The 20,667-nt window shown below is 52.4% G+C and overlaps 1 protein-coding gene across 1 annotated transcript in view; it reads left to right on the forward strand.

Moving 5' to 3' along the window:
• PLXNA4 (plexin A4) overlaps window positions 1–20,667 on the forward strand; it is a 365,212-nt gene that overhangs the window by 263,749 nt on the left and 80,796 nt on the right. The window contains 4 exon segments of the mRNA XM_021709797.1: window positions 9,901–10,024; window positions 10,905–11,058; window positions 12,168–12,267; window positions 14,021–14,135. Coding sequence (XP_021565472.1) covers window positions 9,901–10,024; window positions 10,905–11,058; window positions 12,168–12,267; window positions 14,021–14,135 — 493 coding nt within the window.

A 20,667-nucleotide genomic window follows, 5' to 3' on the forward strand; every position in this document is an offset into this window, starting at 1 on the left:
TGGGCGACCACCAGAGAGAGCCTGGTGGTGCTGCCCTGATGTGTCTCGTATGCTAGGAAACCCAGGTAGCCAGTGTGGGAGCTGCCATGGCTTTGGGGGAGTGCTGTATCCACACACACCCTGCTCCCTCCGTGCCAGGCACTGTACCAGCTTAGGAACACACAGGGGACAGCATTAGACTCTTCCCTGCAGCATCTCGAGAGCCAGGCTTTTGATGCAGGGAGGGGTGGCTGCAGCTGTACTAGGATCCATGCATTTGTTAGCCACCCCCATGGGCAAGTCTGTGTGGTAAGTGACTCCGTTGCTTGCTAAGTGACCCCAGTAAGCCTGACCCTCGGGAAGAAAAGGGTTCCCTGAGGCATCAAGTCCTTTAATCAGTCACTTTTGCTAACTTTCCCCGTGGATGTAGGGAATGAGGTGATAGGAGCATCGTGGAAGGGAGGGCCAGCTTAAGGGTGTGCACGCGCGCGTGTGTGTGTGTGTTTGTGTAGCACGAAGGTGGGATGGGCAGACACTGGACACTACTGGGGAGGAGGAAGACAGGAAGAAGGGAGGCATGTGGCAACACACTGGGCACCAGCCCTGCTATTAGGGGTAGAGTGGGCCCACTAGAAGCCCACGCTTCACCTGCAAGCAACTCGCTTATGTAGCAAGTCCTCGCATGTACCCCTAAAACTCTAAAAACAGGGGTGTGTGTCTACATGTGTTTGTAAGACAGAGAGGTCAAGAGAGGAAGAGAGGGAGAGAGAGAGAAAGAGGAGAGAAGGACTGAGAGCAAGCACTGTGAGTGGGTAGTTCAAGGTCAGGGCCTCTGCAAACAGGTGGATCATGTGATGGAATGGGCCGCTTGTAGCAGCGAAGTCACAGGTGGGCTGCAACTGACATGCTTAAGAAATGCTCCTGTAATTGAAACCCTCCCTTCTGTTACCCTCAGTTGTCGGGGAGCACTTACTTGCTAACCCAGCTGTACAAAGACACCCCCGTGACCCTCTGTTACAGCCCCCGGCCCAACCCCCTGGACTGCCCATTTCCAATGGCAACGAGAGCTTCAACAACGATGGGCATTGATTTAGCCAAAAGCCTTGAGCCTATGTTCCCAGGGATCCACCCTGTGCCTGATCCGACCTGTTCTGGATAACGCAGTCTCAAGCCCAGACGGCCTCGGCCCCATCACAGCTGTCTCCACCCTGGGCCTGCAGCACTGTCTCCAGGGACCAGGCTGGGCAGATGCCCAGGCCCTGCTCTGTCTTCCCCTCCCATGGCTCTGTGCCCAGGCCAAGAAACCCAGCTCAGTCTCGGCAGGTAACAGGATTCCACCCAGCAGACCCAGCCACATCGATCAGCCCAGACGGTTACCTTTCTTAAGAAAAGTCACCAGCGTCACTCCTGGGAGGCTCATGTAACCCAAGACATCGCAGGGGAAGGATCAGATCAGCTTTTATAAAGTCTGCCTGCCACCCCCCGATGACCCTGCCTCTTTCCAGGTTCCTTCTGCTGGAAGGATACCCTGCCCTGGAAGGGCTGGCTTGGGCAGCTTTGCAGGACTTGCGGCTGTTCTGTGTTACTTCTGCCCAGATGGCAAGAAGGGAAAGAGGGGAAAGGTCCTGCTCCTAGAGCAGAGAGGAAGGAGAAATTAAAGCACGCTAGTGTCTAGTCTGGACTTTTTCCTCTGGGCTAGAGACTGATAACCTTCTGGCAAAGAGTCGAGGAAGACCCCAGCATGGACTGCAAAGAGTTTGCTGGGCGGCACTGGCAATTCCTCCTGATTGTGTGGGACTTGCACAGATGGTCCAGGAGAGAATGGTGGCTCAGCTTCCTCAGCTCTAGATGGGGGCAGAAAAAGCCCCCTGACAGCCACGCTGTGAGAGTTAAGATGGGAATGTCTGCAACGCCCTCATGGCCTGGAAGGCAGCACGCGCTTGTGCCTGCATTGGCCCAGATGACCGTGACCCCAGGTCTCCTCCTGGTCCCTATCTCTTCCCTTCTGTTCAGGCCAGGGCAGTGGTCAGCTCTGGCACAAGCCACTAGTGGGAATTCTTCCTCCCCGTGTGGCTCCAACCGGCCGTGCCAGCCTCCTCTCCATGACGTACAAGCTGATTCTGCAATGCAAGTCCTGCCTTGCTTCTCCCTAGCATTTCTCTCAGTCTTGTTTTATTTCTTTTCTTTTCTTTTCCCTTTTTTTTGACTTAGAGTCCCAGCCTGTCCCCAGGCTCACTGCAGCCTTGATCTCCTGGACTCACTCAGGCAATTCTTCTGCCTCAGCCTCCCAAGTAGCTGAGACTACAGACGTGCACCACCACACCTGACCTAGTTCTGATTTTTCAACCTGTATTGTTTATGCACATATGTCTTTATTTATAATTTTATTTTTTTAATTATAAAAGCAATAGAACCACATTTTAAAAACTGTAAACCAGAAGCATGAAAGCAAAATCATGGGCACTGTCACCACTGTTATTCTTTGGCAAAAATCAACTCCTATTTGTTTTTCATATAAACACTTTTGTAGATTTATTTATTTATTTTTATTTTTAAAATGTGGGGTACAATTCAGAACTAGATACATAAATGGTTACCATCCAGGTGAAGTTTGGGCCTCCATTTGGTCCCCACATCACGTGCTTTGGGATCAGGCATCCTTGTTGATGTTATGTGCCCTCCCTTCCCTGGCAGCGTCCCGCTACTGCCAATCCCTTTCTTATAGTATTAGGGTAAATGTTCATTATCCAAGGGCTACTCCATACTAACCTGCTAAGGCGGTGCTCTCTCCTGGGCCATCTGTGCAAGGCCTACACAATCAGGAGGAATTGCCAGTGCCTCCCCTCCAACCGCCCAGCAAACTCTGCTGGGGTCTTCCTCGACTCGTTGCCAAAAGGTTATCAGCCTCTGGCCCAGAGGAATGAGCCCCAGATTAGACACTAGTATGTTTGAATTTCTCTCTCCATGGCTCTTCAGACACATGGTACGACTTAAAGAAACTCACTTTCCCTCTTAACCCTTGCCTCCCCTACATCCCCTAACACACACACACACACACACACACACACACACATACACACACACACACACACAGCGAACACGCTTGATGACCAAAGGATAATAAGTCAACAGTGCCGTCTTCATTTGTAGATTACAAAAGCCCCATGTCCACTGAGCTCTCAGTGTCCCTCCCAGTTGAATGACTTGGCTCCCCAGAGACAGCCTGAGGAGCCAGCTACCTCGGAGCTCTAGAGCTGTCACACACCCATCCCCCAGCATCTACACGCCGTGTCCAGGCCTGCCAGGTCCAGGCCAGCCAAGGGCATCCCTGCACCAAGCCTGCTGGACCTGGCGACATTCACAGGCACGAAGACACCAGGCCCTGTGATCAACTGTCATGGGAAGCCTGTCAAGATCCATGGGAGCAGCTGCTGAAATGTGTCTCAAGTAACAGACAGCACCTCCTTGTGGTGGATGGATGGATTGGGAGTGACCCAGTGCTTGGGGTGCTTTCACTCTGTCTCCTCCTTTTTCCTTCTCTTCTGCCTTTCTCTCCCTCCTGCTCCCTGTACTCTTGTCCTGCCCACACCTCTTTTTTCCTTGCCCCCCTCAACCTTCACAGAAATAAATAGGTCCAAGCAGTGCTACTTGCTTTTAAAGAGACAAGAGAGACAAGCCCCCTGGACCTTCCCTGTTGGCACCTGCTACACGTAATTTGTTTTCTTGGAATAAAAGGGCCCTCTCCAGGTCCCTTCTACCTTTCATCCAAGGCTTGTGTTCAATAAACTGTTCATTCGAAGTGTAGCTGAAAGGCAACCAGAACAAGATCCAGCCAGTGACATAGGACAGAGCACAGCCTCTCGGTGCCGGCAGTAAGCCCAGCATCAGGGCCGACATGGTGGGACAGGACCCTTGATTGTAGCAGTATAGGCCCTGAAAGCTTCTTGGGCCCTCACTTGACACTGCACCTCCTGGTTCCCGCTGAATCCCATATCAGGTGCTGCTCAGGTGGATCTAGGGTCTTTAGAGAGGGTAAAGGACCTGGGTGCAGCTGCAGCAGCTGGTGGCAAAAGGAGGGTCATGGTATCATCGGAGCTTCCTCCCTTGGGATCCATCCCAAGGATAACCAAGCTAAATTCTTAGACTTCCAGGAGACCATGATGTCCATTGCTGGATGCTAGAATGGTAATGTCGGTAATGTCAAAAGGTCTACCTTCATCCAGGAAACATCTGACACACCCACCTGCCTGGAAAGGGTCCCTGTACCAGCTACCCGCCTGAATCTGAGCCACACACATGCATCCACCTGCCTCTGTGCTCATTCCTGAAGAGAGCAGGTTGTGACAATAGGAAATCTAGCCTCATCCCTCCCCAGGACCCCTAGACATGACACTAGAGCCCAAAGACCCTCCCACGACTTCCTTGTTGAGTGAGCATCCTCAGTCCTCTTGACTTTTTCATCCGGGCCATTGGAGAGGGCCTCACCACCTTTCTTTTTCAGCCTCTCTGGGTTCTGAGCACATATTCCCCAAATGGATCACTTTAAGCCGAGGTCAAGTCCAATGTGAATGTTAAGGACTGGAGATTGTCTGCAGGGAGAAGCAAGGAGCAAGTGCAGACACCGAGGTCCGTAGATACATGCCAGGGAGCCCAGGAGATGGCCCAGTCACGGCCCTCCAGCCTGGAGGCTGGCCCACGCTAGACTCCCAGAAGGTCCATCTCCAAACTGAAATCTGTTTGCCCGGCCCGCAGAACCAGGAGTTAATATTTTCATCACTGTATTTGGGAATTAATTTCTAGAGAACTTAATCACCACCCCTCTCACCCCCTTTCTTCCTCCATTCCTCTCCCTTCTAATTTTCCACTTGGCTGGGAATTCTCCAGCAGTGAAAGTTCAGGCTTGGGGGAGGGTGGAGGGAGCTGCTTCATTAGAGAGGATAATCTCCTTGGAGCCACTGGTTTGAATAATCACCCCCTCCAGGGGCCAAGACCTTTCTCCCTTGGGGCGTCAAGCACCTCTGATCTGAGGCTGGAGAGGATGAGACTGCAGAGGATGTGGACCGAAGAAGGGAGGGCAGAGGTGGTCACCAGGGAAGGTCTCCAGGTCTGGAGCTCTGGTGTGTCTTCTTGGGCCCAGCTTCCTGCTGACCATCTGCAGGGCTGTGTTTGGGGCAGGGGCGACGATGGTGAATGTCTAAAACTCAAAGCCATCTAGCAAGCACTTTCTAAATTCATGTAAGCTCCAGTTTTCCTACCTGGGAAATGAGTGAGGTAGGCCCTTCCTTCCGCTTCAAGGGTGCCCTGCAGTGGGGTGGAGGGACATGCTTCAGGAAGTACCTTGAGCCCCTCGGACGGAGGCATCTCAGCAGCATCCCTGTTCCCCAGGAGTCATGAAGGAGGCTTTTGCACACTAGCCAGTTTTCACCTGGGCTGATGGGAAGCCTTCAGTCCTAGGTAAGTAGAAGGCTGTTCCCTCGACAGACCCCTAGAAAGCAGAAGGAGCGCCTTCCCCTCCATTATCCTATCACATTGAAGGTCAGTCTGTGCTTTCGGACATTCGCAGCCTCCGTCCTCCGGGACCCCAAAGGATAGTAGAAATGTCAAAGCATCCCTGGCTCTGACTTTAAACTTGACTTTCCACTAAGATAGCTGAGCTCTCAATACCCTTTGGCAGCTATTAAAAAAACAGAGCTACAGCTCAGACCCTGCTTTCCCTCTTTCCTCCTTGCTGGCCCCTGGGCTGTCCTTCTCCTTCATTAAGAGGAAAACTGCTGCCCCGAGCCTTTCTCTTGTCTTTGATTTGCCCTATGGGCAAGGATGGTAGAGATCTGTGCTGTGCATCAGCTCAGGTTGGAGGGGGCAAACGAGGACGTCAGAGAAGGATGGGACGAGAAGACCCACCGACATGGATGAGGGCTTACTGTGAGCTGTGTCCTGCTCTAAATACTTGATTCACATAATCTCAGCCCATCCTCAGAATAATCCTGTGAGGGGGGCACTATCTTGTCCCCATTTTATAGACAAGAAAACGGAGGTTCCAAGAGGCAAAGTCCTCTGCCCAAGATGGCACAGTTAGGTGGGTGTTCAAATGTATCAACTACAGGAGGCAGCTTCCCTGAAGACCTAGATTGGCAGGAAGGGGATAAGCAGTTTCCTTGGGGCTCTCAGAAGCAGAGGCAAGATGCCACGCATGAGCTATAGAGGTAGTGGGCAATGCAGTCAGAACTTGTCCTGGGGCCCACCAACCAAACCCCTTTCGACCGCCTCCCAGGAGGAGAGACAAAGCGTTCTCTCTTCTCTCTGAGTCTATTTGGTAACTCCAGGTGATGTTTGGCCTAGAAACAGCTTCATTTTTCTTTCTTCATAATTTAATCAAAGGCATTTTTTCAGAACTACTGATTGCTCTTAGAAATAGGAACTTCAAAGTTGGGGAGTCAGTGAATAATTTAAGCCTGTACCAGCTCTCTGGGTCTGCTGTTAATGGGAGTAATAACACTATTAATAGGGATGTCAGTGCAGACACTCTAGGAAAGTCCATAACATTAGTTTAATGGCTGAAGGTAATGGTGTCCTCGCAGAAGAGCTGGTCTGGTCAATTAACTCCCAAGTCTTTCGGGCAGGCACACTCTTGTTGTCATCGGTCGACTGGAGTGACCAGGGAGCATCCTGGGGTGACCAGGCTCACGCCTGACTTTTTACTCCCAGGAGGGGGTTTCTAGAAGCACCTTGGAGAATTCATCTTCATCCAGCAAATCACAATCAAATTCAAAGTGTTTTCTGGTGGAAGGCAAAAGTCACGGTTCTCCTAGAGGAAAAAGATTGAGGGGACATGTTTGCATTGCCCTAAAGACTCAAGATGGCCGGGGAGACTGGCCCAGTCGGCAACCATAGTCTTCTCGATCTGGACGCTGCAGGGAGACGGAGTCCATGGTGGGTAGCAGAGTCTCAGAGCACACCTGTGTCTAACATGGACTCTCTGAGTGACTGGGGAGCTCAGGTGAGTTACAGACCTGCTGTCTTTTGCAGTCTCCGGCTCTACAAGGTAGGGGGTGTCACAGCATTGTCATGAGACTTAAGTGACATGGAATGTGAGCCCCTCATCACCCCTAGTGCCTCGTAAACACTTGCTACTCATAACCATGACTGTGCTGCTCAGGATTGTTGCTACGTCTGCAGGGTGTGTCCAGCCTGCCCTGAGGTCTTCTGTGGTATTCCTGGGTCGCCCCTTTTGTCCTTATCTTTTGAGGACCAGCTTTAGTTCACAGCCTTCAGTGGCTTCTCCTTCACTGGTTAGATTCGGCTCTCAGTCTCTCCACCCTTAGGCTGCCCCCACCCCCAGAAGGAGAGAACCTATCACATTCCTCTGAGCCTGAGCGCCACCCAAGAGCAGCTCAGTGTGTCCAGGGTCTCCCTGCCCTCTTCTCCTGCCCCACACCACACCTGGCTGCTTCTTGAGATAGATGTTCCCTCCCCCATAGTCCCCTCCCCACGTGGCATCCCCACCCTGGTTGTTCTGCGTCTTGTTAATCTCCTTGCCCAGGGCTCCAGCCTATGCTGCCACAGTTCCCGACAGCATCCTTCCTCTGCAAAACTTTTCCTCTTCAACCAAAAGAGATCAGTAGCTTGAGCGATTTCCCTGCAGTCTCATCCTACCTCCACGTGTTCACCCCCAAGGACCCTGCTGTCCCACACTGTACGGCAGAACCAGTGGTCCAGTCTCCGTGTCATAACCGCTCAGCAAAGCCCCATGTTTACAAAGCTCATCTGTTTCCTGAAACTCAGCCAACTCCCTGCAGTGACCTCATGTGATATGGGAATCGGGTGAGGTCCATGGTTTTCGTTCCTCTTTCACAAGGCCTCATCAGCTAAGACTAAGATCTTGGCTCACACTGGACATGGTCCTCTTGTGACAGGTACACTTGGTATAACACAGGACATCAAGCCACAGCGGCAAGCCTTAGGTAGCAGTTACCTTGTGCCACAGAGCTGGGATTCTGATCAGAGCACGCTTTCAACTACTGCACTCTGCTCCTTTGATCCTTCCTTCCCTCCCTCCCCCCCACCTGCCTACATGAGAGGATTCAAAAATAAATCAGACATAGCTGCTTCTGCTGAGACGCTTACACTTGGGAGGAGAGGGTTGCACTTAGCCTGATAACTGTCACGTAATCTTAGGAGTTCCAGACTGTAGGTAATGCAAAGGTGCTGTGGGACCATAAGGAGGATGCTCCTCACTTTGCCTGGAGTGGGCAGGAGGGATTGCAGGTGCATGGTGGTGGAATCATGTCTGGAAGGAAAGGTCGGAGTTGGGCAGGTGGAAAAGTTAGGGGACGGGATCAGACAGAAGAGCAGGCATGTGCAAAGGCCCAGAGTCAGAGTGTGTCTCACATGTATGGAAACATACCAGGAGGACCCCCAGAAAATGATTTATAAAAAATTGTGCATTCATTTATTCTTACATGTTTAAACTTCAGTCACTGTCAAAGTCCTCTCTGTTTGATGCAATACACTTATTGAGATGCTTTTTCCACTGCTCAAAACAGTTTTTAAACTTGTCCATTTTGTTGCCTTTTAGTGCTTCTGCCATTTTTTGTTTCACCTCTTCCACATCGGCAAAATGTTTCCCTTGGAGGACTTTTTTCATCTGAGGATACAAAAACAAGTCTCTTGGAGTGAGGGTTGGTGAATAGGGAGGGTGGGGCATGGGGATCATGTTGTTTTGGTCAAAAACTCAAGGTTATGTGGGCAGGTGGGCTCACAAATCTTCCATCATGAAATGGGCAAAATAATCTCCAAAAACAAATTCACTGAAGCCAAACGCAGCCTCTCACAACAACGCTGGCTGGTTCATGGATGCCAGTGGATTCCTAGAACACTTACCTAGGGAAAGCCAGACTACAAGGGACCGCTTTCCAAAAGATGACCCCAGGCTTTATTGGGCATCCCCCCTCATATGGAGAGAACAAGTCTCAGATTGCTGAAGAGGAGGGGAGTGGTGAGGACCCGAGCTGCACAGAAAGGAAGAAGAGGCAAGACTGAGTAACATTTTGATGGCTTTTGAGGGGCGAGGGCCTTTAAGGACCTAGCAGAGATGGATGGCCTAGTGGTTGGCAGCCAAGTCTACTGCTACTCCCCTGCGGCCAAGGGGGTGTCCCAGATCATCATGGAGAATGGTGCGTGCTCCCAGGATAGTAATGGGGTGCATCCCTCCTGTCGCCTGAAGAGGGGAACTCAGGACGGCTGTGGGGCAACTGAAGGCACTTACAGGCAGGGGGTCATCAAGGAAGAGGTTTGGCTGGTGGGTGTGTCACGGAAGAGGGGATGACGTCTCCCTCGACAGCCCTTGGAATTGACTGTGACAACCCTTCCATTGACCCCAGGGAGGTGTCCAAGAGTCAACCCAGCTGAGCAAGTGGTCTATTCAACCCACGTGGGCTGGCCTGGCAGCCATGCAGGAGGGGAGTCATCAGGAGCAAGGATGCTCACACAGCTGGGCCTCTGACCCTGGACCACTGCCTCCCTCAGCCCCGCCCCACTGATCTCTCCAGAACTGCCTATTGTTGGAGGCCGGGCGCCCTGGAGGACTGGTGTGGGCAGAGGCTCGGGGCTAGTGAGGCCTGGCCTGGGAAGATGAATCCGTGGTCTTCCTCCCACTTGGGTTTGTCACATTTGTTCGGAGCTGATTCATTAATGAGGTTTCTTAGGTGTCTGTATTTGACACAAGTGATTAGAAGGATCATCTCTTCCAAACTTAGGCATCATGGAGAAGGACCAGGCATGAAGAAGGATACAAAAATCTCAGCTCTGAGAACATGGAGTCTGGGCAGGTCCTGGAAGGTCTGGGTCATGCCTAACCTTGATGCTGGCCCCTTCCTGGCCTGGTGGTCATCTACTGAGTGACCCATGGTCATATCCTTCCAGGTGCACCCGCAAGGAACGCTGTGAGCGGTCCCGGGAACCCCGCAGGTTTGCCTCAGAGATGAAGCAGTGTGTCCGGCTGACAGTCCATCCCAACAACATCTCCGTCTCTCAGTCCAACGTGCTGGTAAGGTCATGGGGTCAGGGCCTAGGGATGCAGAGAGGAGGATCAGAGCCCACAGCCCCTGGGAAGGGCAAGGCCAAGCCTGGCCAGCAGAAGCCACTCTAGAGCAGGATGGGATATTGAGGAATAAGTGTCCATGGGGGACGCAGGGAGGAGACTGGAACAGGAATCGTGGGGACAAGTCTCTACTCATGAAGAGGAAGAAGACAGCCAAATCTGCCACCAAAGCAATGAGAGGCACAATGTCTGTGTCCAGGAAGTAGGAAGGATGTACATGGGAGGGAGAAAGGGATGGAAGGGATTTCCAGGCCCCAGTCACTTTGCAGTTGGTGTTGCCATCTTTCCATCATCGGGCCAAACCAGAGAGGTGCTGGGTCAGTGATGGCTAGCCTCACCTATTGACTCACCACAGGAATGCCCCAAATGGTCCTGTTTCTTAGGACCACCTCCATCCGGGTCCTGTCTCCTAGGGCCACCTCTTTCCAGATCCTGTTTCCTGGGGCCACCTCCATCTGGGTCCTGTTTCCTGGGGCCACTTCCATCCAAGTCATGTTTCCTGAAGCCACCTCCATTCAGGTCCTATTTTCTGGGTCCCACCTCCATCCAGGTCCTGTTTTCTGGGGCCACCTCCGTCCAGGTCCTATTTCCTGGGGCCACCTCTATCTAGAGTCCTCTTTTGCCTGTCTCTTTACATCTGACCCACCTCTGTCCCACCCTTGTCACATGCTGGGTCTCTTTTCTGTGCTGACCCTGCATCTTGAGTGCCCATCTCTCTTCTTTCCCTGTAATCTCACACACTCCCTGTTTTTCTTTCCTTGTTCCATACCCTTCCTCCCCTACATCAACCTCTTTCTCCTCCTCTTCCCTGCCCTGCTGTTCCCAGCTGGTCCTGGAAACATATAACGTCCCAGAGCTATCAGCTGGTGTCAACTGCACCTTCAAGGACCTAGCAGAGATGGATGGCCTGGTGGTTGGCAGCCAAATCCAGTGCTACTCCCCTGCGGCCAAGGAGGTGCCCCAGATCATCACGGAGAATGGTGCGTGCTCCCAGGGTAGTAATGGGGTGCGTCCTTCCTCTCGCCTGAAGAGGGGAACTCAGGACGGCTGTGGGGCAACTGAGGGTGCTTACAGGCAGGGGGTCGTCAAGGAAGAGGTTTGGCTGGTGGGTGTGTCATGAAAGAGAGGATGACGTCTCCCTTGACGGCCCTTGGAATTGACTGTGACAACCCTTCCATTGGCCCCAGGGAGGGGTCCAAGAGTCAACCCAGCTGAGCAAGTGGTCTATTCAACCCACGTGGGCTGGCCTGGCAGCCATGGAGGAGGGGAGTCATCAGGAGCAGGGATGCTCACACAGCTGAACCTCTGACCCTGGACCACTGCCTCCCTCAGCCCCGCCCCACTGATCTCTCCAGAACTGCCTATTGTTGGAGGCCGGGCGCCCTGGAGGACTGGTGTGGGCAGAGGCTCGGGGCTAGTGAGGCCTGGCCTGGGCAGATGAATCCGTGGTCTTCCTCCCACTTGGGTTTGTCACATTTGTTCGGAGCTGATTGATTAATGAGGCTCTCAGGAAAGGCAGAGAATGAGGGTGGAAATGGGGGCCTAGGGTCAGGGCTGTAAATTAAGCATGGGCTGGGGCTCCTCCCTGGCGCCAGCTGAGGATTCCAGGATCTCCCACCCAGTAGAGCCCTGAGACCCCAGGGGGGTGAACGCAGGGCCTCTCTTTACAGAGATGGGGATAAGCTCGTGTACACCCATGTACACACACATGCAAAACCCCTTGCATGGTTCACAGCAGTTTTCCTGAAGTCTATATCCCCAAGTCTCCCTGGTCACAGTCAGCATGTATGTTTGCAATTCTGTGAGTCTGTCAAGGACATTGCATATGTGAACGTGTGTTGAAATACTGATCAGAGTATGCATGTGTGTGTTCATGGTGGAGCTGAGAGATAGGCGTGGGCAAGCAACACTGCACCAGGGCAGATGGATGAGGCCTGGTTTCCACAGCTGTCTGAAGGTTAGCCTGGGACCAGGCTCCACCAAGTCAGAGTCCTGCTAGAGTCGATGGCCCCAGGCACAGAGACAGCCATACGCCATCCAGGGTTGGGGCCTTGGCCTCCCCCGACCTCCTGCTGGCTCTGCCTTGCAGGGGACCACCATGTTGTCCAGCTGCAACTCAAGTCCAAAGAGACCGGCATGACCTTTGCCAGCACCAGCTTCGTCTTCTACAACTGTAGCGTCCACAATTCGTAAGTGCCCCCAACCCCCATCAGCTTTCTGCTCCTAGGGTCAGAGTTCAGCCTGAGATCAGAAGACCCCACCTCTGTTCCAAGGAGTTGCCCTGTTGGGGTACCCAAGGAGGCCTCCTCTGCCCCTGCAGGGAGCCAGGCCCACCGGGTGAATGGGAAAGGAATAGAGCAGAGTGACAGCCCCTGGGGCAGGGTCTCTATGTCCTCAGCCTGCCAATCTTCCTTGGCATACCAATTCAGTTTCTACCCTCTGTTGGGGGTAGTGCATCCCACCTGAAGAGCAGGGCAGCTGACACAGTGCTCCGAGGGGGTCTGAGGGAGAGAGCCCTGGTGCTCACCCGTCGCTGCAGGAGGGGTCAGGACACAGGCTGGTGAGGATCTGTGGAAAGCAGAAACAGCTGGGCTCTGGCCCTGGTACTGTTCCTGGCTCTGGCTTTGGTTGAATTCCAGTGGTAGGCACAGAGGGCAGAGGCTCCCACTCCAGAGTCAGGAGAGCCCAGGGTGTCCACCTCTCCCTTGGTCAAGGAGATAGCCCTGGTGGAGGAGAGGAGAAATGGTGTTCCAGAGGGAGGGACAGTGTGTGGCAGTGTGAGCTCCTCATGGCCACAATGCCAAGCCCACGGAGTCAGACCAGCAGGGAAGCTGCCGTCCTGTGCCCCAGTGTCCCCCACCAACAGGGAAGTGAGTACTCCTCTGAGGATGTCACCTAAGTACTGACCAGCTGGCCTGGCAGGAGCACGATCCTATCAGAGAGCCCTTGGCGGGGCCCCTGTGTTGGCTGCTCTTCCTGACTCTGTGCCTGTCTCACAGGAGGCCAGAAGGCCCAAAGAGGTGTGCCAGGGCACCTACAGAACTGCTTCCAGCCTGGTGCCGAGGCACTGTGTGTGTGTTTGCCATTATTATGTTATCGTTTTCTCTCTCAAACGATGGAGCTGGACCAGACTGTAGATGGGCCAGTCTTTTTTTTTTCCATCCTAGAGACCTCCACACCCTAGAAATTAGGTGTGGAGGCCCAGAATACAGAAGAGAGGGATGTGGGAGCTACTCTGGTTGAAGACTAGGGAACTTGGAGCCCCTCACTTGAGGAACCCCCTGCAGCTCTTCACATGTTCTCAAGGGAACCCCAGGACTCCACAGGCCAACGCCAGACCTCCAAAAGCTCTGCTTGCTGGGGCCGGATGCAGTGACTCATGCCTGTAATCCCAGCACTTTGTGAGGCCAGGGCAAGAGGATCGCTTGAGCCCAGAAGTTCAGGACTAGCCTGGGCAACACAGTGAGAGCTCATCTCTGCAAAAGATACAAAAATTAGCCCAACTTGGTGGCATGTACCTATAGTCCCAGCTGCTGGGAGGCTGATGCCTAGGATCTCCTGAGCACAGGAAGTTGAGGCTGTGATAAGCCATGGTTGTACCACTGCACTCCAGCCTGGGCAGCAGAGTGAGATACCCACTCCAGACCTTGTCATTCCCCTTCAGCAAAGGAGGCTGTCACGTCCTCCTGGGGAGTCAGAGGGAGGATGGTGAGGCCCCAAAGGACCAGGGTTGTCAGCCACATATGTGCAAGAGAGGAGGCCAGAGACTCTTTGCTCCCTGAGGACTTGGGGTTTAAGGGATAGATTTGTTTAGAGTCTGCCTTTCCTGAGCACTGAGGGTGTCTTCTCTTACAATGAAAAGCATCTCACCAGACCCTGGAGATGTGGGCCCTCTGCTTTGGCTCCCACAGTCTCCCATGATCTTGTCTTTTCCTCCTCCAGGTGCCTATCCTGTGTGGAGAGCCCATATCGCTGCCACTGGTGTAAATATCGGCACGTCTGCACCCATGACCCCACCTCCTGTTCCTTCCAGGAGGGCCGAGTGAAGCTGGCTGAGGTAAGTCCCTGCAGCCAGCGTGGTGAGTGCTGTGTGTTATGGGGATGGGACATGCAAGGCAGACCTTCCCTCAAGAGGAGAAAATGGGGCAAAAGCCCCAGGACCACTCCTCCCCAGCCCTGGTGCTTAAGAGGCCACTTCATGAAAGCAATAGACAAGCCAAGTTCTGCACAGAGCCTGTGGGTTCTGGTCCACCCTGGTAGCTCAGCTACAGTCAAAAGTGTATTCCAGGTCACTTCAGCCAGGAGGATTCTCCACAAACCAGGTGAGTTCTAGAGCCTTCCAAAAAGATGGGAGTGTTGGCGTGTCCTAGAAGTAACTGAGTACGCAGTGGGACCGTGAGTAGCAACTCGACTGTTTCTTGGAGAACTGATTACAGAGAAGAACTGAGACCTAAGAGGACACATTGAGAAAAAGGGAGAGGGCAGTAAGAATGAAAGAATCATCAACCTATGAGACAAAGCAGTGGCTGGCCAAGGGTGGTCCTCAGACCAGCAGCATCTGCATCAGCTCAGAACTTGCTGGAGATGCGACGTCTTCTACCCTGGACCCACTGATGAGGAGCTCTCAGTGAGGGGCTCCACTGTTTGGGCTCTAACAAGCCCTCTGGGGGTTCTGATGCTCTGTCCGGTTTGAGGAACAGCTGAGGCAGGATTCAGGTTCATGGCTACGATGCTGTCTTCCCATCCTCTCCCAGTTTTTGTTCTTCTCCCTGAAAAGTCTTCATCACCATAGTAAAAACACTTGCTGCCTGTACTACTGCTCTGAGAATGCAAGTTTATGGTCAAGAACTTCAAAGGCAGCAGGCATAAGAGCACTCTGGAGAAGTCTGTTATTCAAACTTGATGGTGTTTTTTGTACTCTCTCCGCCAACACTGGGCTTAACAGGCCCCAGAACCTTCCTCATCCCCAGTCTTGGATGGGTTTTCTAGCTCCCCTCACATACCTATACAGGGGCTGTGAGCATGTGGCCAGCCCCACAGCAGTGAGAGCAGGGAATTGTCCAGGTACCAGAAGCATAGGGCTCTCTGGGGGACAGAAGGGACTTCAAGAGAGCAAGCAGGCCCCTCCAGTGCCTCCTCTGTGCATTTTTGTACTCCACCGAGAGCCTACCTCTCACCAAACCCCTGATGGCAGGAGGCAAGCTGCCTTACATTTGAGGCTGAGTGGGAAGAGCCGTGCACACCCCACAAGGGCACCTGCTGCATGGGGCTTCCCTAGTGTGGGGGGAAGTCACTGCATAAGGTGGAGCCATCAGAAAATCCAAACCTCAGATCCCGTCCTGCCTGGTATTGAGCAGAAGTCTGACATGTGGAGAGTGGGTAGGGTGATTCATTGTAGAGGCAGAGGCAAGGAATGGTGCAGCTGTCCGGGTCAAGAACGATAGTAGGTATGCGTAAGGCAAGGAGAGCAGACAAGGAGAAGAGAGCAGAAGTATGGACGGTGCCAGCAAGGCTGTGAAACCCTCCAGAGAGCGCCATTGTCTTTTATTTCATCTTTCTCTTGGGCTTCTCCACGTATAAAGCCTTCGTCAGATACCCCAGTATGGAAAACGGAGGAGAGGCTGGAAACCTCTGTCTCGACTTCATTCAGTCCCTTGCAGGTGTCGGATGGAAACAAGAAGAGACAGTAGGAGCCTCAGACATGGGTTCGCTCCCTCTCCATCAGCCTCTCTGTGGTGGGAAATGGCCACTCTGGATTCATTGTTAGAAAGAACCCCAGACCTGGATGGTCCCTTGACAGGGAACGAGAGGAAAATGATTTGTCTTGGTTCTTACGTCAGGGTGTGAACCTCATGTGTACGTGCCAGGTCTCGACTTGTCTTTCATAAAGACAAAATGGATCTAAAGGTAGTAAGAGAGACGTGAGTCACACGGCCAAGGACACACCCCTGGATAAGAGGCCTGCATCTTGGAGCACCGGGTCAGGAGCAGAAGTACTGGCACAGTCACCGAGGTCAGGAGCTGGACCCCAGGAAGCATCCTCTCCTTGCTTCCATCAGAAGGCTGCAGAGAACTTGATGGGAGTCAAATCAAAGTGATGTCAGTCTCTCTCCAGCCTTCCAGACTGGTGTATACTTGGGCAGAGAGGCCCAAGCATAAAATAAAAGCAAAAACAATGGAGCTATCTGGACTTCGAGCACCTCTAATCACTCAAGTACCCTGAAGGAGGTACTCATGTTTCTGTCTTTTCTTTCTTGTTTGCTCCCTTGTCCCAAGTTTTTTTCTTTTCATTGCACTCAAGGAGCTTGCATGTGCCACTTAGAAGGAGCAAAAAAGAATGAGAAGAGAATAAACTGAGAGCCCACCGTGCTCCCCAGTGCCATGCAGGGATCCCTGCAGAAGACCGATGCCTCCCAGTACCCAGACTGCAAGCCAGGTTTGGCAACCTCCATACCGGACATATGCAGAGGTTGTAGAAGTCAGAGCACGTCAGAGGAGGGGGTGCCAGGCCCCCGAGAGAGGGATTGGCCTAGAGCATATGACTGATGGGAGGATGTGGACTGGACTTAACGTCAGTCCTTTGCATTTTGCATGAGCCTTGTTCTGGGGATCCTGGAGGCCATGGCAGTGAGGGACCCCAGGGCAACTCGGAATCGCATTACACCTCCCTATGGAGTAAACTTTGTCTCCTCTTCATCCTGGATGTTCAGGAGGAAGCTCTGAGGCTAGGCTTCTGGTCCACCTTGGAGGTTTCACTCTGCACAACTCAATCTCAGGGCCATTTGGAATGAGAATGTGGAGGAGAGCCAGAGGTGACCACCTCACGATGATTGCTATGGTAGCATCTTGCCAGCCTGTGTACCAAAGGGGAAATATGGTCATAAACATTTGTGAACTAGTCATTGACTCCAGTCATTCTGAGTTGGTGGAAGGAGGCCCATTGTCCTCAGAACATTCAAGAAAGTCCCCCGCTGCTAACGGAAGAGTGATGAATTTTTTCACGTGGTTTTGTTTTCTATGTTTTTACATGACATATGTACATATATTTTAATATTATACAGTCATGAGTTGCTTAACAGTGGGGATCTGTTCTGAGAAATGTGTCATTAGGCGATTTCATCACCATGCAAACATCATAGAATGACTTACACAAACCTGGATGGTCTAGCCTACTACACACCTAGGCTATGTGGTCTAGCCTATTGCTCTTAGGCTAGAAACCTGTACAGCAGGTTACTGCACTGAATACTGTAGGTCTTGTGAGCATCTGTGTATCTGAACATTAAAAAGGTACCATATAAATACAGTATTGTACTCTTATGGGACCACTCTCATACATACGACCTGTCGTTGACCAAATCGTCATTATGTGGAACACGTATGTTCTGGGAAGAGGTGGTAGCTGGAATAAGGGGTAAAAAAGGAAACTGCACAATCGAAAGGTAAGTGTGGATACCCCAGACACAAGTGTCTTCTTCACAGCATGGCACGCTGAGGTTCTGCTGGGGTTTAACTGCCCATGCTTCCTCACCCAAGCATCTCCTCTACCCAAGGCGCTGCCGGGTTTAAAGGTGAATGAACCCTCCACAGATCTGTATGTAGAGACCCATAAAATAGAGCTGTTGGTCTGCACAGTCCCTAACATTCTGTAACTTTAAGTGTAAACAAGTTGGGAAGCATCTAAGAGAAACCCATGCCCAGGAAGTGGTCTTATCGGGTGAGCATCAAGCCAAGGCCCGGCCTACCAGTTTGACCTCACAGGGTGACCCATGGCCCCAGCACCTGCTGCTCCCGGAAGTCCGGGCCAAGACCCAGCCTCTTGGAATGAAGGTATAGCAAGGCCGGGTGCTTCTTTTGGAAATCCCTGGATTTTCACTTCCTCTTACCCTCTGGGCGGGGGGTGTAGACAGTGTCCTTTTGTTAACTGAGAGTGAGGCTGCCAGGTGGCTTTTCATCTGCCCAGCACCATCTTGTGTCCCAGGAATGCTTTCATCTGCGTGTCTTCCATCTCAACAAGGCCTTTGTTGACTATCGCCAGGGATATGGAATTCCCTCTCTCTTTTTCCCCCCTGAACAAAGATCGCCTTCAGGTGAGGTTATTGGTCTGGAACAGAGACCTGGTCAGTCATTGTTGTTATTATGTTAATGGCAAGTATTCCAACGTAATGACAATTATTAGAAATAGAACGCCCAGTAACATATGTCATTTATCGTAACTATATTCCAGTTACAAAGAATGATTTTGTTTCAACTAATGATGGCATTGTGATTGCAATCTGGGGGTCTTCAGATCTGCTTCCAGAGCCTGGGCACCGAAGAGAAGGGAGAGAGGCGAGGTGAGACTGAAGTGGGTGACAGTGTCTCCTTGCTCTTGGCCTGTTCTCCCAGCATCAGCGAGCTGCTTCCTGCCCCCTATCCAGACAGCCTTATGCTAGGTTGGCTGTGAATGGGGCTATGTCCACAGCCCTGCTGAGCCAGGGTGGCTGCTGGTTCCCAAGTGACTTTGGGATCTGCAGGCCTACCTGAACCTCCCCATCAGAACCACACACTTTACAATGACAACTTCTGGGCAACAAAGGTGAACTTCCATGGAAAAGCAAATCCGTTGGCAAGAATTTATCGCCGATGGGTTATTGTGTTGTTTCTTCTCACCTAAACTGGAAAGCAGAGTGAGTTGCCTCTGAGGCTGTTTTCTCCGGGCACCAGACTGGACGAGGTTTGCTAGAAAGGCAAAGCACATCTGGTCCACAGGTGCACTGGCCCACGGGGGATCTTCCAGCAACGCCTTTCCTCTTGAAGTTCAACCGGCAACCTCACTCCAGAGAATAGTTGTAAGATCAGAGGAGGCAAAGTGGATTCTATTTGATTTGCAAAGCTGTGTTTGAACACTTCTCCCAACTTCCTCCACTCTCCCACCCCCTCCCTGAAAAGAAATCTGGAGCCTGGACTGGAATCCTGAAACCTGGTATCCTGCGGGTCCGTCAAGCCTGTTGCAGGGTTGCAGACCTGGCAAGGTGGGGAAGTCCTAGTTCCTGAACTGCCCCTTGTCCTGGTGCTGAAATAAGCCCATGTACTGAGACAGGGGCAAGCCAAGAGCATCAACCCCCCTGCTGGACTCGAGACCCTGCAGCCTGACTCGCTGGAGATCCTGCTTTCCCTCTTGCAGGGCAGACAATCCTGGGACCCAACCCCAAGGAGAAACACCCCCCACCGTCATGCACCCTGCCTTTTACCCTCCTGTGGGAAAACAAAGCCAAGTCCAGCCACAGAACAGTCCTCCCTCCCGTGCTACCCACTCCAGGTACTCAGTGACTGGGTTGCCCCAGACAACTGCACTTTCCATCAATCTCATCTGCCCCTCCCCCAGGGTGATGGGTATTTCCTTTTTGCGTTATTGCTTTGCTCTCTCTCTAAACCAGCCCCTCGTAGATCATGCTAATGGCGTTGTGAACTTGGGGAGCAGCAAGAAAATATATGGCATGCTACATTTTTGCGTTGGGCACCGTGGCTCTGAGAAGGCGAGTGTAAATTTTGAGGGTGGGTTGGGGCTGGGGCTGGCTTGTCTTTGCAATTGATGAGAGCTGACTCGGAAGGAGGAGAGGTGACCCGCAAATCACTTGTCCCTTAGCTGCCCCTGTGTCCTGCTCTCCCCTGGAGCTCTGCTCTCCTCCAGTTCTGCTGTAGTAATAGGGGAACCAGAGCCCTCATCCTGTAAACACACTGGGGCTGTAATTTCTCGGGTCTACCACCCCCTTCCCAGGTGGCACCAGCACCGAAAGCAGCCTTTTCTCTCCCAGCTAGGCAGCATTCTTTATGTCCTTGTTCAATTATTTAAATCTGCAGCGAAACCTCCATATAAAGTAGCCACAGACGCGCCAGACATGGTGAATAGAAAAACGTCATTCTCGCCGTCGTAGGTGGGGCTTTGTGGCCCTGCTCTCTGCATTTAACAGCACCATCTTTACCTTGTGTGCGTTTAAGTGGCGACCGGCATGTTCTTGGGCTGGACAGTGGACCTGGAGCTGGCCGGGGCCCCCTCCTCAATGCCAGGCCCTCCAAGCTTGCCTGTGCCTCCCAACCAGTGCCACCCCCCACCCCAACTGTTCTCAGAACTGCAGAACAGAGCTGTGGGCACAACAGCCTCCAGGGAAGTCTGGTTCTTAGGGTGTGCATTTGTCTCCAAAGATTCTTGTTAAATACAGATGTTTTCCATCCTCCAAGAGCCAGCCCTTTCAAATGATAGTTTGGAGAAAGGGTGTCCTTGAAAGGAGCAGGGCAGTGTGTGTTTGAGGAGCTCAATATGGAGCTAGAGAATCACCTGTAGATACGGGTCAGTGAGATGGCTGGAGGGAAATATTGCATCCACGGCTACTGTGGGCAGCAAGTGAGGTCCCTGTGTCCTTGACATCTTCATCTGGAACATGTGGCGATCCTATTTGCGTGTGGTGCTGTGGGAACACGTCCATGCGGGGCGGAGGTGAAGAAACATTCCCTGGATGGAATCCTAACATGGCGTTCACCACATAACTAGCATCATGGCAGTTTCTCACACCGCGTACAGAGCCAGTGCCCAGCTACAGCCATTCCAG

The sequence above is a fragment of the Carlito syrichta genome, unplaced genomic scaffold (assembly GCF_000164805.1).
Source record: "Carlito syrichta isolate Samal-C Ts95f unplaced genomic scaffold, Tarsius_syrichta-2.0.1 Scaffold286999, whole genome shotgun sequence".
Taxonomy (NCBI): domain Eukaryota; kingdom Metazoa; phylum Chordata; class Mammalia; order Primates; family Tarsiidae; genus Carlito; species Carlito syrichta.